This window comes from Neopelma chrysocephalum, unplaced genomic scaffold (genome assembly GCF_003984885.1).
Source record: "Neopelma chrysocephalum unplaced genomic scaffold, ASM398488v2 Primary Assembly neopelma1_44, whole genome shotgun sequence".
NCBI lineage: Eukaryota > Metazoa > Chordata > Aves > Passeriformes > Pipridae > Neopelma > Neopelma chrysocephalum.
Window position 1 is genome coordinate 25,174,296 of NW_020897703.1, and position 16,752 is coordinate 25,191,047.

At 46.1% G+C, this 16,752-nt stretch overlaps 1 protein-coding gene across 1 annotated transcript in view; it reads left to right on the plus strand.

Moving 5' to 3' along the window:
* Nucleotides 1-16,752, plus strand: part of KALRN (kalirin RhoGEF kinase) — a 512,316-nt gene that overhangs the window by 485,894 nt on the left and 9,670 nt on the right. The window contains exons 54-59 of the mRNA XM_027679018.1: nt 8,260-8,287; nt 9,057-9,228; nt 11,366-11,487; nt 12,997-13,128; nt 14,868-15,032; nt 15,896-15,974. Coding sequence (XP_027534819.1) covers nt 8,260-8,287; nt 9,057-9,228; nt 11,366-11,487; nt 12,997-13,128; nt 14,868-15,032; nt 15,896-15,974 — 698 coding nt within the window. The remainder of the gene's footprint in view (nt 1-8,259; nt 8,288-9,056; nt 9,229-11,365; nt 11,488-12,996; nt 13,129-14,867; nt 15,033-15,895; nt 15,975-16,752) is intronic.

Sequence of the window (16,752 nt, forward strand, 5' to 3'; positions counted from 1 at the left end):
TTCATTTTGAGTGTTTTGATTCTCCTTTTCAAATGTGTTACAAGAAATTACCTTTATTACAGCCTTGGAAGCCAAAGTCTTTTCTCATTAAAACAGAGGCAAGAAAAACTACTTCCACCACCTGAGTCTGGTTCAGGGCTTCATCAGTGTTCTAGATTTTGTGTACTAGGCTTAAATAACTGTTAAACAGCTGTGCTACCCCTCCACCCCAGCCTGTGTGTACAGTGAACATCACCATCTCACCTGGCTTTCCTTTCCCTTCTCTGCATGGTACGTCCCAGCAGAGCCACTGGTGACCTCCCAGGGCAGCTGGAGAAAATGTGACCAGCTGCCCAAGGAGGGGGAAGACCTTGTCCTCACACTTGGCTAGGCCTGTGATGGAGCCTACTGATAGACACTGGGAGTGCTGTTAGGAGAGCTGTGTCCCAGCCATCAACATTCAGAGGTGCATGAGGCCCTTCCTGTGTCATTAAGGTGGAGTCGTCTGTAGCTGTCATTACAGCCAGGTAATAACAGGGCAAGTCACCTGGCTTCTCCTATAGGGCTGTCACCCCTGACATCCCTCTTCCTCCCACTGTGCATGAGAACGTGCACGCAGTGCTGAAACAGAGAGAGCAGTCTCTAAATGCAAAGCAGACCTATTAATTATACGGAAGTCTCGGTGCAATTTGCCTCCAACCTACTCACTGTGTAAGAAGTTGGTAAGCTGGTCATAGTATCCATGAAGTCCCTCAGGTACTGTGGCTTTTCAGATCTTGCTTGGCTTGCTATTTATGAAATACCACAGTAAATTCCATTCAGTAGATTCCAGATTTCTGAAGCACTTTGCCTTTGTTTCAAGGGGACACACAGTCAGAAAGAGATGTGGAAAACATACATCATGAGAGTAGGAAACTGAAATTCTGGGGGACACTGCTTAAAGGAGCTAAAAATGCCATTACTGGGGTTTTGCCCACACAGGGACATGCTGGCCTCAGAGAACTTCCCATTCATTGTAGCTTTAACTAGAAATAGTATCTCTTGATGACTGGTTTTTTTTCCTCTTTGTTTATTAATATGTAATGAAAGTGCATGAGGGTGGAAATGAAGTGTGATTTTTACCTCTAGTTTTCTGCTTTATGCTGTAGTTTCACAAAACAGAAGGCACAATGTCATCTATTAAATATGTGAGTGTAGGAGCAGGCACTTAAGGAACATGTGTAGCCACGTGAGTGATAGGAGTAACCTATATTTAAGGAAGATTGGAGACTCCCTTTTCACATGTCTGTAGTTAATTGCACAGAGACAGAGAACTCCACTTCTGGGAATAAGGTGTATGCCCTTGTGAATCAGCAAATATCATCCACACCCGAGTCTGGGGTCCTGGACAGTGACACAACTAATTGTCCTACAATTCTGTGTCATAAAGTCTCACTGGGTTTCGATAATGCTAAGGGGGTCATAAGTCAGCTGTGCAGATCCCATTGGGCTACCTCTCCTGTCTAAGTGTATGATCTTCCAGCAGTCTGAAGGTCTGACTGAGCTAAATCTCACTGAATCCAGCAGCAGCTTCTCCCGGCTTTGGGATGGACCCCACACATCAACCCCACACATCTTGTTTTGTAAAGCAGGACTCCAACTGCAGCGTGATACAAGTACTGCTGGTGGACACACGTCTGTCACTGAGCCTGTAGCATTTGTTCCTCTGTCTTAGGAAAGATGAAACCCAGGCCCACCCTGAGTCACTGGAAGTGCCATCATTAGATTAGTGAGCTGGGCTGTTGCCAAGGTACATATGTTGGGCTTCTTAATCTGCTTTTTTCAGTTAATGTCATTTTCGCATTTTAGAACTACTCAGAGACACTTAAAGCAAGATAAGCACTAGGAAACGTCCTGTAAGGATGAATACTGTGTTGAGTAAGTAACAGCTTGGTGGATACAGCATTGGCTCCAAGTCAATACTCAGCTCAGGCCAAGAATTCCCAAGTGCTTTAGGCAAATACCTTCACCCCTTGCCTGAGGTTGTCCATCTCCAGAGCAGATCTAACATACTGTCGTGGCAAAATCTTGTACAATACTGGAAGGAAAGCCTTTCCTGGCCTGTTATTACAATGTGAATGATTACAATCCTGAGAACTCCCTGAGTTTCCCTGGGACAGCCTCCATGGGCAACACCACTGTGCTGCTGCCCTGCCCTGAGTGGCCAGGGATTGTTGAGACAGATCAGGAAGGTGGCTCACCAGGTGTGACATAGCCTGAGATGGCAGCACAGACATGGTGGTTTAGCTTTTGGAAAAGCAAGATGTAACACTTCACGTGCAGGAAGGGGTACAGCGCTATGAAGTGGTGCCTGGAGTAGAGAGACATCCGACAGCCTCAACCATGGAAGCAGCCAGCCATTAAGGCCTTGCAGCAGGAATCTGATGAGGATGAGAGGTCTTCTGACTGTACAGCAGTCACCATTCCTTGTGGCTTCTCCATCAGTCTCAAAGGTAGCTGAGCCAGACATTTCACCAGATGCCATTTTAAATTATATTTTTTCTTTGCTGGCATCTATCCATGTGTGATGGAATCCTTATTTGCTCATTTTATCAGGAACTTCCTCTTGTTAATTTGTTTCTCTTTTGGGGAAGGAGAGGCTGGTAACACCATGAGCTTGTCTCAAAGTAAAAGTTGACCTAGTCAGAGATGAGTGATAGATCTTTTCCTGCAAATTGGAGTTGGCTTAATTTCTCTGAACTAATGTCTGGGAATCGTTTTTTGGGGTTTTTTTTTTTGAGTAAAGGAGCAAGGAACATGCTGCTGACTCTACTATCAGCATGTGCAAATGTGTCAATATTTTATTTTAACTCAGTGACCAAGAGGTGCCATGAAGTGTTTACAAAATGCTGAGCTGCTTGTCTTGGAGTAAACATGCCCTCTGCTGTTTAGATGAAGCACAGGTCTTGTTACAGAGGGCTTGGTTTGCAGCCTAGCCTTATGCTTTGGGGGAAAAAGAAATGTTCTCACTCCTGGTTTTGATATGCACCTCTGAAATGGGATTGAAACATGGCATCAGAAAAATACAGGCATCTGCAGGACCCTTCTGTGCATTGATGTGTCTGAGTTGGGCATAAGTCTCCTCCAGGGAAGTGGAGTAGGAATGGCAAGGACACCTCTGCAATGGAAAAGCAAACCCTGGCCAAGGTGAGAACCCTCTCAGGCAGCTGAACTGTGCTTTCAGAGCATTTCGGGACCAGCCACAACCATGGCAGGATGGCTTCTCACTCCCCACCAGATAAAGCATGTGTGCACAAATGAAAGATAAGCTTTTACTAAGAATTAGGGCAGTTCGAGTCGCTTTGGAAGGGGACTTTGTAGTTACTGCTGCAGATGCCTTTCTGTCCTTATAACATGAGCTTAACAAATGAGGAAAAAAGTGGCCCAATACTGCAAAATGCTGAGTTGTTGGATGAAGCACCCATGCTGCTTTTCTAAAGCCTGACTGTTGAGTTACACTTAGTTCACATAGATCTAAGTCACTTAGATCCCAGCAGGTCCTCAAAGGCATTCAAGTACGTGTCTCATGTGCCTTTCTTGATTTGAGTCCTGAAACCATGCAGGCTGGAGGAGGGAGAAGGAAGGTCTATTTCTGGCTTTTTATTGAATAACTCTGAGACATCCTCCCATTTCTTTATCTCACACCCCTCCCTCCAGCTGCCTGTCTTTGCCTGGTCAGTGTTAGACCCCGCATCACTTGAGCAGAGGCTGTTTCATGTTCTGCCTTTGTCACCTTGCGTAGGGTTTCCATTTTCAGCTCTCATTGTATGGGAAACAGAAACTCTCCTGGACGTGGAGGGAGCCTTGCAAGTTTTCATCTATGCTGGATGAAGCTACAGGTATTTCATCCAGTGGAAAAAAAAATCTATCTCATTTCAATTACAATTTTGTTCCAAGAAAAAAGAGTGACCTGTGTTTCCTACCTGCCTTGCCAACTAAGTTTCATCCCTTAGTGTTTGTGTTTGCATGGTATGGACTGACACTGAAGATGGCGTGAGAAGTTTTCATGTTGGGTAGTTCCATCCCCATGAGTTTGTTTGCTCACAGGCCAGACTGGCAGCCACACTGAGGCAGGTGGTGTTTGCTGGGATTTCTTCAGGGAGGCTTTGTCAGCTTGAGACCCTGGTCCACCTTCCCCTGCTCGTGGCCACCATGGCCAGGTGATGGCTGTCAGGACTGAGCCTCATATTGCTTTTCAGAGAGAAGTAAAAATACACAAAAGCCACATATCCAGCAGGTTTTTTTTCCACCTGTTAAAGCAGTGCAGGGCATTCCTTGAGGCAGTGATGCCCAGAAGCCAGGACTCTTGCATCCCCACAAACACCACTGCTGCCCTTCAACTTGTGTGGGAGCTCCCAAGGATCGGCAGGGGCTTTAAAAAGGGGGAAAACGTGCTGGAGAGGGCAGTCTTTCACATCCTTTTTTCTGAGGGAGAAGTCACCTGGATTTGGAGCCCACCATGTTGCCCATGCAAACATCCCTGGCAGCATCACATGCTGCAGGTGCGATGTGGTGGCCCCCAAGCCTCAGTGGCTGCAGGGGACCTGCACCTCCTGCCCATAATCACCGTGTCAGTGCACAGCACCTCACCCTGCTTGCCAGAAGCCCACCTGGGCCCTTACCCACAGGGATTTCTCCTCTTCAGAGCAACCTGGCCTGGCTTTCATCTCTCTGCAAATCCCTGAGGAAGAAAGAGGAAGAGAATTGTGAAGAGTTACTTCCATGGACTTTAAGATCTTTTCATATAGCTTTTTGTACAGAGCACCATTTTAAAGAGGTACTTTGCAAGTGCATCCAGGGAAACCAGCCCTGGCACCATCAGGAGGCTGTGTGTGAGCAGTATGTGAGTTCCCATCCTCTGAGGGCAGTGAGGCCACACTCTGGAGCCCCCCTCTCCACCCATGGGAATTAAAAAACTATTTGGCAAATGAAGAAATTGTCTCCAAAGGTCTTGCATTTAGTCTAGAAGGACTCTGGAGGCTGCTCTCTCCTGCTATCCACCCATAGCCTGGAAACCCGGCCGGCCTGCAGAGAAAGGCAGCAAACCCCCTGTTCCCTAATTAAGTGATGTGCTTTGGTAGCACTTAAACATTCTCGTGCAAACACTTTTATTTTTTTCTAAGCTTACAGCAGGCAAAAGCTGTGACATGGCTGTAGGGGTTTTGTTAGGTAACATTTGATTAATTAAAAGATGAAGTTTTGGGAAAGGAAACGTAAATTTTACCCACAAACTCTTCCAATATTATCTAGCAGTAATAATTTTATTTCTGCTATTCCCATGGTGAAAAAAAAATGGTAAGGCAATTATTATAAATTATTGTACCTTGGATGTCACTAGAAATGTAGAATTCTTTATTTGTAGGTATATTCATTACATTCATCATTGTAGTTGCATCTTCTAATGAATCCTTTAGAGTTATAAAATTAATATAAAGTGTTACAAGTGTTTCTTTCTCCTGATCTCTAATCCTACAGGGATGGAGATCAGTGAATAATAAGGGAATTTAGTACATGCTGCAGGGAAGGAAGGGGAGAGCTTTGGAGGATGGATCTCTATTTCAGTTAAGCCAAACACTACAAAAATGAAGATGTATGTGCAAGGCTGATGCCTGGGGTTACTCAGCTGAAAAGTAGACAGCGTCTCTGTGAGGGAAAGTGGCAAGAAATGGTATCCACAGAACAGCTTTTTCTTTCTTTACTGTTTTGTGTGAGCAATACAACTTGATCATAGAGATCCATCTCTCTTTCTTCCCATGCACAGAGGGGAGAGAGGATGTTCTTCATCCAGTGCTCCATTGTGCCCCAATTTCTTCCTGTCTGCAGGGTCCAGGGGGCCGTATGTGGGTTCTGGATCCTGTAGAACAACGGTTGCTGCCTCTGAGTCCCTCACCCTTTCAGAGGTTTCTGGGCTGGCTGGCCAGAGGTTCATGTCCTGGTGTCAGTGCCCAGCTGCACTCTTCAGATGGGACTTCGTGCTTCCCACTGCCTGGGAAACCAGGGCCAGGAGGTGCAGGCAGGAGGAAGACTTGACTCAGAACCCAAAGAGCTGGGCTGGCTCTCACCTGCTCAGGCTCCTGCCAACTGAGCCAAACCATGCCATCCCATTGCAAGGGTGGCATGATGTCGCAGGGTATCTGTCGGAGGCCTTGGTCCGAAGGGGGAAGAAAGACACACAAGACACACTAGGGTGGTGAGACAAAGAGATGTCTGCCTGCTCAGCGCAGCAGGCAGCCTTTATTGAGCTTGCTAACTTCTACTTTCCCACACACACAACACAAACATATTCCCACAAAAACACCCAGGAATTTAAGCACCTGCACATTACTAAACAGTCTTAACCTTGTACTCCCTGCAACCCAAGGCCGTGTCCATGGAAACCATCTAACCAGCTCCACTGCTCCTATGGAACATGGCCTAACTTTTGCAATACCTCAAACTTCAGTTGTGGGGCTATGACTTCACCCCACAGCATGACCTCCCCACTGCAGAGATACCCCAAACATGACTTTAAAAAAGTAAGAAACTCTAAATATAGTAATAGTGCTCCAAGAGTCTTCCCTAGGGATGTAGATAGAGCTTGCTCCTTCCAGGATGCTGGGAATGATGTGTTTAAAATCTCAACACTCTTGGGAGCATGTGGAAGTCCAAACCATCACTTTTTTCCTCCAGGTACAGACTGACTGGCTGTGTGGTAGGGACTGAGACCTGTTTTGCCAGCAAGCAGCAGCCTCCACTCGTTTCTGGAGTGCCGTGTGTAAAGCACTGGCAATGACTAGTTGTTTCAGCCGGTTCTGTGAGCCTTCTGTTCTTTGTAGATGTATCCCAAAGGATCAAATTCTGCCTATTGCTAGGACAAAGGATACTCTCAGTCTCAGATGGAAAGGAATTTGTTGATGTCAAGTATGTTTCTGTGGGGAAAAAAACGAACATTTGTGAGGGGCAAGTCCATGTTATGCCTGGTTCATTTGGGCTTTGTGGTAGGGGAAAGCAGACCCTGAGGTCTCAGTGCTGGTACCACAGCTTTGCCTGGGGCTATAAAGAAGAGCTATGGAACCAAAGTGAACCTGAATATTCCCAAGTGCCTCCTTGAATGGCACCCTGAGCCATTCACCTTGGAACACTATTTATAAAGCCAAAATGTAAATGTAAATCTTGAAGATGCATCTACCTTATTTTGAATGGTTTTTGCTTCTGTTTCATGGCCTGGTTTCTGAGCCTCTGCAAAAACCTCCCATCAGCTTTGTCAGGCCACAAATTAGGTCACTGCTTCATTGGCATCTTCCAAAATAGCTTTGAAATAAATAGTAACAAAGGTATTTAAGGTGAGATAAACCACATTGGGGTTTTTTGGTGCTTGATTTGAAATTATTAGCTTGAATTTTAATAACAAGGCCTTACGAGATTATTAAAACTGTTAAGAAGGCTAAAACCCCTATACTATTGTACACCACAATTTAGGTGGGGTTGATTCTGCGTGTAAGAACTTACTGGCATTGTCTTTGCTTTTCCCTACTTTGCTTCCAGGGTTACATGGAAGCAAAGTTAGCACACAGAGACCACAGAGAGACTAGCTTTTCAAGCCTTTGATAACTTGATCAGTTAAGCAGTTAGATAAAATAATTCCTTGTTATTCAAACATAGTTTCGAGTTGGAAAGTTTCCAGCAGTCCAGTGAAATGAGTGAATTTTTATTCACTGTGATAAACCCGGAGTTGTTGCAGGACTGATCCTCGCCAGTGGGCAAAATGAAGTATTTCTGGTTTAGTGCTTTACTTTTTTTTTTTTTATTCCTGAAGCTGAGCAGAATTTAAAAGACATTTCCCCAAACCTGGTTAGTGGCCAGAGTATTCATGACATGCCCCAGGTATGTGGTGACTGCAGGTGCTGTGTGACATGGGTCTGGAGCCAGGCATGGGAGGAGCCCAAGAAGAGTTGATGGCTTCAGCATTATCACCCAGGCAAAGAGAAAGCACGTCCACCCTCTTCAGCCTTGGTGCTGTTGCCTGTTACCTGTGATGCTTTATCAGAGTTGAAGAAGCCATAGCTTTCCTTTACTTTCCCAGCTGTGCCCAGGCCTGTTCTGTTGTCACTAAAGCTTGCTGCACCTTCTGGTTGTTAGAAGGCACTTGTTGCCACTGATCTGTGCTTCTACAGTACTGGTCAGGATCACCACCTTGTGAAATCAGATGTTTCTTTGTCACCGTCCAGAAAATAAGTGCTTTTATCTCTTTGTATTTTGCAGATAATCAACCCCAATTTCATTCAAGAAGGTGAGTTAAGGACAGCTGTGCAGCAGCTGTGATTTACTCTGGTGCCACAGCGTGCTCTGCACCCTGCATTTGTAGCAAAGGCAGCTCTCCACTGAGACCCCTGGTGGCCTAGTGGTTAGCGTGCAGGACTTTCACTGCTGCGACCACGGGTTCAAATCCCGGTCTCCTGGCCTGATGGAGGTCGTTAGCCCTGTGTGGCCATCCATCTATGAGAAGGACACTTTAAACAAACCTACGTCCTGAGGACCTCACTGCCATTGTCCAAGCTTGCTTGGCCCCGGCAGATGAACCTTAGGATTAAAGGGTGGGCTCAGTTCAGCGCAGGCTGTGTCTCACCTAAAAAATCCATTGCGCAGGCTGGAAAGGTAAAAGACCTTTCCCCAAATCTTCGTTCGCGAAGATGGGCCATTATTAGCTCTCCACTGCTCAATCCCCAGGGAAAGTGGGCTTCCTGCTGGCTGCTCAGTCAGACAGCCCAGGGCCACGGGAGAGGCTGAACCCTCCAAACCTGCCCTCACAAAGTCTCATCCCCCTGCCAGGCCACAGGGGTGGGGGTGGACAGTTCCCACTACCTCCTTCTCTGAGCTGTTGACAGCTGGCTTTTAATGAAGGGGAGTTTTGGTAGCATAATCCCAGGACCCCCACCTGTTTGGGACCGAGATCCCATAGTTGGTCCTGTAATGTATTCTCTAGACTTGTATGACTCTAGACATCCTCACCTGTAGATAAAAGGTGTCATGTATGTGTCCCCATGGTTTTTTTTTTACAGTGGCTCCAGAGTTTCTTGTGCCATTAGTGGACATCACTTGCCTACTTGGTGACACAGTGATGCTGCAGTGCAAAGTCTGTGGACGACCCAAACCAACTATAACCTGGAAAGGACCAGATCAAAACATTCTTGACAATGACAACAGCACAGCCAGTTACACGGTGTCATCCTGGTAAGGTCCTGCCTGTGGATCCCAACATAGCTGGTCATGATGGTCGTGTTCCGCTCAAATATGGCACCAGCCCAGATACAAGACTCATTAGAAATGCAGTTAATCAAGTCTGGCACAGTGTACGGGCACGTGGGTGCACCACACATTGGCTAGAAAGGGTCAGACTTTGGGGCTGAGGTAGCCCTATTGTTTCCTGAGCTGAGTGTGATGCTGGCAGATGTGAGCTTGCTCCTGTTGACCTCCTGAGCCAGCTGCAAGCCAGAAGCCAGAATGCTCACAGCCTGCTAGTTTGGCTAATATTGCTTCTGCATTGCTAGGGCTTCTCTGCTTGACTTTGATGCCATGCTCACCTTTGGGACTCAAGCAGAGCAAGCCCCCACCAGCTTGCAATACTCCTATTACTGGGCATTTTCTCATCTTATGGGCAGAGGTGGCAACTCCTGCAGTTTTCCTGAGCATTTCCTCAGCTGTTCCTAAAAAAGCCCACATGTGCTCCTAGGAAGGCTACATCTGGCTGTGCTTGGAGAGAAAGATGCTTGTCATGATGTCTCCAGCTTGGCTAGGGAGGAGGAAAACTATCTTTACAATAAGCATTGGGAAGATTCAGAAAGATCTGGAGTTGAATTCAGGTCAGGTAACAGCCTGCTGCTGGATGCTCATCTGCAGCTTATATAAGCTTATATAAGCAATTTGGGCCAAACTGCAGTGGAAATCTCCAGGAGGCAATCTTTCATTTGAACTTTTCAGCGCTTCTGGCTCAGGCTGAAATGAATCCAGGAAGTACAAAGCCACTGAAAGTGAAAAATGAACACTAAGAGAGAAGGGATTTTACATTTTCAATAAAAAAATTGAATCTGATCAGGAGCTTTCTTCAGAGACCATTTGCTTACGTGACTGCCCCAGAGCCTCAAAAATTGTCTTTAGCCATTACTTAGTAGATCGCTAGTGCCTTATCTGCAGGCTCTGGCTGGGGTTGGGATGGGGGGATTTTTCCATACAGGGTTCTGGTTTTCATCACAGTCCTCTGTCTGTGCGTTGGCTCCCTGTGCACTATCAGCACTTGTATTGTCTTGTTACTCATATACGTTTTCCAGTGAAGACACTGCCTGCCAAGGAGAGGCCCAGAGGAGCAGTGCCTCTTACAGATCTTGCTGGCATGAGTGTCTGGATTGCAGGGAAAGAGGATATTTCTGTCCTATTTTAAACCAGTACAGTCAGACCAGCAAAAGCTGCAGTGTCCAGAGAGTTATCCCAGCAATGTCCTTCTGCAGTTTCCGACATATTAAGCATTCAAGAACTAGCCTAGTTTTGCCATCAAGGGAACTTACTGTTGGCTCTAAGCTGGGTCTCCAGTACAGCTATAGCAGTTACACAAGCAAAATCCTTTAATTCAGGCCAACTCCCACAAATTGCATGTTGAAGACTGAAATGTGCAAACCAAAGTGACTGTGAACAGACCTGCTATAAATTCACTACACTCTGCAGAGCTGTTTATTTTCTCAGATTGGCCCAAAGACTGAGCGTCTCTCACGAACTCGGCACTGTGCTCTTTATCCCCAGCTCTTACAAGATGTCCAGCCTTCCGAATGGGGGCCTGGCAGCAACATAACATCAATGGCACATGCTCCAGGGGTCTGAAACTCCCCAGAAATGTCAGGCACCCGGTGCTGTGTGACTGCTTTCTGCATCTGCGGGAAGCCCAGTTTGTCTGGTGTGTCTTGGACTTCACTGCAGAGGTACAGCAGCCCAGCATCTCCTGAGACAGGAAAGATTCTGAGACAGGAGATCTTTCCACATATATGGAGTCTAAGCATCCAGCTCTGGACAAGCACAGGAAATGTTCAACTCCTCAACTTTGCTTGCTGCTTGAGTGATCCTTCATCACCTCCTCTGAGGCCATAACAGACAAGCAGATTTGCCTGGCAGGCAATTTGGACCAAAGCTTTCCTCAAAGGTTTAATTAACAGCCTAATCCTGATATATGAGGGTTTGTACTCAGTACCAAATTGCTAGGGGTATGTTCCTTCAAATAAGTTAACAAGATTTGTGTGTTTGTAATAAGGGAGGACAGGAACTGTATAAAAACCATTAGCAAGTGAAGCAGCACTTTATAATTGGGGCTTTCCTGCATCCACAGTGAGTCCGGAGAGCTCACCTTGAAGATCTGCAACCTGATGCCTCAGGACAGCGGTATTTACACCTGTGTGGCAACCAATGAACACGGAACCGCCTCAACCTCTGCAACCATCAAAGTCCAAGGTAGTGCATCTGACCTTAACATATGGGATTTTTCCTGTACAGGATCCCTTAGTGGGGGCTGGGAGCCCACAGGAACAGCCAGTGCAGAGGCAGCCGGATATGGAGCTGTGCCAGGTGAATTGAGAGTTAAAATCACACAGCCATTCCTCAGCCACAACTCCCACTGATGGCTGAAGGCTTTGCATGTTCTTTGTGCTTGATTAAGTCGTCTGATCATAAACATCACGTCTGGGAAATGAAAATGCATTGGCACTGGTTCAGCTCCTGCATCCTACTCACAGCGCTGCTTCTCGGGGGCTCAGTGAGGTCGGCCAGGGGAAGCTCAGCTCCCTTGGGCTGCTGAGTCCCTGGGGAGATGACGCCCCAATTAACTGCAGGAAGCTCTGGGCTTTAGAATCTGCCTGGAGCAGGGGGACCTGGGTTCCAGTGATACCGATTTTCCACCTCCACCTCTCTCTAGGGGATACAGGAGGTGAGTTAAGGATTTGGCCTGGGTGAACTGTTTTGCAGGATTCAACTTGAAGACATGTCTCCAAGCCTGAATTCTCAGCACTGTAATTAGTGACCCATCTAATTGTAATAAATACAACATAAGGAGTTGATGCTCATTACCTCCAGCTTGGAGGTAATGTTCTGGGATCTGATAGCATGAGAGATGAGAGGTGCCTGCTGTGTTGAAGGGGAGGGTCCAGAGAAGAATGTCTAACTGGAGACTTACAGATGCAGCAGTGTCATGAGCATTTAGAAGTCAATTTGTTTGGCCTCACCAGATGCCCTAGAGATATAATTTCCCCAATTTATCCAAGCGAGTTAGTGGCTGCACTAACTACTCCTGTGCTGAAGGGAGCCCTAAGCAAAGCACAGAAGAATTACTGGTCATTTGTCAATCTGCTGCCAAGCACACAAAGCCTCATACACACAGAAGAGCTCTGAATGCCTTGCTTGTGTCATTTTTGGACACTTCAATGGCAACAGACTCCCCACCCTCAAAACCTAACTTGCTACTTGGTGAAGTCCATGGAAATATTTGTTTTCCTCAATTCCACGGACTTTGCATCAGGACTTGAGCTGGAGTAAAAATCAGCAGTAGAAAGTGGCAAGTAAAAAGGCTCTGCCTTTACAGCAGCTGAGCTCAGACAGATCCTCTACATTCCAGGGGTGATTCTCATGGCTGGTCTCACAGGGAGCTCTCTGGGCCTCGCAGTGAGCTGACCACCAGCTGTGAGCAAGAAGAAATTCCCCCCATGCTCTAGTACTGTGGGACCATGTTGATGCAGCAAGGCCTCTCTCCTGGCTGCTAATATGGAAGTACCAGCCCCTCAGTGGTAGGTGAACGGGACTGTGACACTGCCTTTCCTCTGGCTGTGCCAGAGTAAACCACAGTGCTCCCTCTACAAGGTGCAGCTGCCCCATAGTGACCTGATGGACCTGATACACCTGATCTTCAGAATAAAGCACCAGCACTTGTTGATGTGATGCTGGACTTGGTGCTTGTTTTCTCTTCCCAAGGTGTCCCAGCTGCCCCAAATCGTCCTATTGCTCAGGAGAGAAGCTGCACCTCTGTGATTCTACGCTGGCTCCCACCATCCAGTACAGGCAATTGCACCATTTCAGGCTACACTGTGGAGTACAGAGAAGAAGGTGAGTGGTTTGAGCTGTGCCCTCTGGCTGAGAGAATGGGAACAAAGTAAGTCTCCTTTATGTCACAAAAGCGGTCCCAAAAGCATTTTTACCACCACTGGTGTGCCAGTAGTTGTAGCTTACAGATCCCAAAGTCTTAGGCCAAAAGAAGCCCTTCTATCATTCAGTCCAATCTCTTATGTTACAGACCTTTCTGTTTTCTCCAGTCACTTATGACAAGTAAAGTGTGCTAAGCTAAAACATATCCATCACTAAGGTATCCTTTTATCATTTGCATTCTACCACTAGGTAGAAAGAAATCCATCCTTTCTGGTGTATGCTTCCCAGGAATGCCAAAAACAAATCAGCTTTATTATTTTTTTGATCTGGATAGAGTTGCACATCCCTGTATATTTTTTAAGCTCAGCTCTGAAATCCATTTGTTCTTAAATCCAACCATCCTTTTCCCCTGAAGAATGAAGTAGATATTAAATGCACTGTTTTCCCAATATACACAGGCTCTTGAAAAGGGCATTTGAAATTATTCACATTCCTTTTGCATTCTTCCTGCAAAGGTGTGAGGGTTCCTGGGCAGTAAATTTTGTCTTAGGTATATGGATTCTGGTTTTAACCCTTCGTGTTTCAAAAATGTAGTAAATGTGCAAACCTAATTACTCCATCATATTAATGCCTTCTCTTAGTGAATACTCTCCCTTTGGCCCTCACTGTGCCATCAGTGTAACTGGCATTTTTGTGAAAGAATAAAAGTTCCTCTATTAACAACAGCCCCCAAAACAAACAGCAAAAAAAAAACTAGCAGTGGTTTTAGTTTTCGGTATTCCTCCCACTCCACAGGTAAAACTGACTTTTCCCTGTAAAACCAACTTGACCTTGTGACACCTGGCAATCAGAATTTGTCCACAATGCACACAAACTATATGGGTCATGGTAAATAACATAAAGGTAAAAGGCCCTGAATTTACTAAAGACAAAATTTTATATATTCTTGAAAGAAATCACAGTCTGTGACAGGGCTTGGTGTCCCAGGGTTCCTTTTCTGTTCTGTGACCCTGTACAGATGAGTGAAGTATTGCTCCTTCGGATACCACACGTTAGGCAATGGTTGGGTTTGTTTCTGATAGGAGCAGAAACACATGACAGCCACACATTTCTTTGCTGCAATTCTGCTCATCTGCAAGATACCCATACTAAGCCTCAGAAAGCTGGTTCTCCTCCTGCAGCTGCAGCTTTCACTGTAGCCACCACATCTTTGTCTGCAAAAGCATTTGGATTGCACTGACACCCTATCTCAGCTTCATCTGGGACTCCTTTGACCATGGTTTTGGGGTTTTTTTGCAATATTTCTGCTACTGTTTCTCTTATAGCAGAGTTGTCATCAAATCAGCCCTCCATTTCTGTGTTGTCATGCTGCCCTGAGACATCACTTGCAGCACACAGCCCCAGCTAGAGTGCTGGAGAGATAGCTTGTCCCTGGGCTACACTTTTTCCATCACTATCGGTCAACTGAGGGGCATTTCCTTCTTCAATCATTTAACCAGATGGGAAGGTGGCTACAACACAATATAGCTTCCTGTGATCCATTTCTGTGTAACAGTCTGCTGTAACATCGCCTCCTAAAAACCCTGTAGATTTTAACCTCTCAGGGTACTACATGTGTTGGGCAGAGAAAGTCTTTGCCCTAAATTCAGGCAGTGAGACTGTTTCCATCAGCTCTCCTTCTCTCCCTATGGTAAATGCAGGCTCACAGGTCTGGCAGCAGTCAGTAGCCTCAACTTTGGACACATACCTCGTCATCGAGGACCTGGCCCCAGGCTGCCAGTATCAGTTCCGAGTGAGTGCCAGCAATCCCTGGGGGATCAGCTTGCCCAGCGACCCGTCTGAATTTGTGAGGCTCCCGGAGTATGGTGAGTGGGCAGGGCAAGGAGGGGCTGATGCGCACAGGAGTCCATCTGTGCCATTTGTTTGGTGTGCTTTGATGGATCCCAATAAAAACACAGATCCTGGACCTGGTAGGAATACAAGAAAAAGCCTGGGATGTGCTCATAGCCCGCTCCTGCCACCATTGTCATGTCTTCACTTCCATCTAGGCTCACAGCTGCCCTCTGCCATAAAAGCTGTTTCAGTTTCATAGCAGGTCCCTACTTTGTATCCCAAGACTATTTTATGTCTTTATCTCTGCACAACAGGCTCTGTGTCCTGGCTGGTGTTCCCCTGCCTTTCCAGCAATGCCGGCTGCACCAGAGGCTTCTGCTGGGCAGCCCAGCTGGAGGCTGCAATTCCACTTGCAGAACATACCCCCTTGAGCAATGCAGCTGGAATAGGAATGCTCAGTGCTGCAGGAATTTGGGGTACAGCTCACTCAGAACAGTGCTGTGAGCAGAGCCCACATTTCCCCATGTTTTAGCAGCTCCAGTGTGTAACCAGGACTGTGACTGGCTTGGATAGCCTGTGCTGGATGGTACAAGAGCTCACACAGCATAGCTCTGTCTCCCAGTTACACACATGCCCTTAGACTGTCTGTGTGGCCCTTCTCAGCCCAAAATTGCAAGGACAGATTTGAGTCCACCTTATCCACACCTCTCTTTGGCGAGCTCTGGCATTTAGTGGTCCAACACACTGCAGCTGTGCCTGAGCAGTATGAAACTGGACTCTTAGTGGCAATGTTTCCTATGTTAAGTAATATAGTCCCACATAACTTTAAAATATGCTGTTTATATTGCTCAGGAAACTGTCTTTATACTTTCTAATGTTCTTTATTCTCTCAAAGACTCTGCTGCCGATGGTGCCACTATTTCATGGAAGGAAAACTTTGACCTTGCTTATGCAGAGCTGCATGAGATTGGGAGGTAATATTAACCCTGCTTATCACTGTAATAAAACACTCAAACAATGGCTTGAAGCTTTTTCCTTGGAGGAGAGTTTAGGTTTCTTTTGTAGTTAGCCTGAAAATGCTGCTCCTTTCAAAGAGCATTGCATATTAGATACTGATTAACATACTGACTAAATTTTGGTTTTCAAGGTCACTTCTGATTTGAGGATTGCAACTTGGCAAACTAGTGAACTAGTGAACCAGCCAAATCTCTGGAAGCTGGTATCTCCTCTGTCATCTCTGATTTGGGGTCATCTTTTGAAGTCATGACAATTTACTGGTTCTGGATAAGCTTAACCTCAAAGACTGAGTTTGCCAAAGCACTTGGGCATGTGACTGACTTAAATCACATGCCAAAGCTTTGCTGATTAGGAGGGTCAGTTGAACAGGAGCCTAAATAGGAGCTGCATATGTTGTCATCCCTTAGTGCTCTGTGCAGACAACAGATAAGGGGCATGCAAACAATTCAGGTTAATGCAGTTAGTTCTTCAGCTCAGTGGTCAGAGACCAGTAGTTCTTGGGCTGAAAGGACAGGAGTCATTCTGGTTCTGTATAGAAAAGAATGATGTATCAGTAAAAGCCCAAGTTCAGCACTGGGTATTTTACTTTCAGGAATGGTACTAGGCACTAGTCTGTACGAGCTTCCTAAATGCTTTCCTGACAGCTTGTTTCTTAATTTCTTTCTGTACATCTGAAAAGGTGAGACAAAATGTTAGGTTAGCGATTATTTAACAAGGCTGTTCTTTTACTTGTCT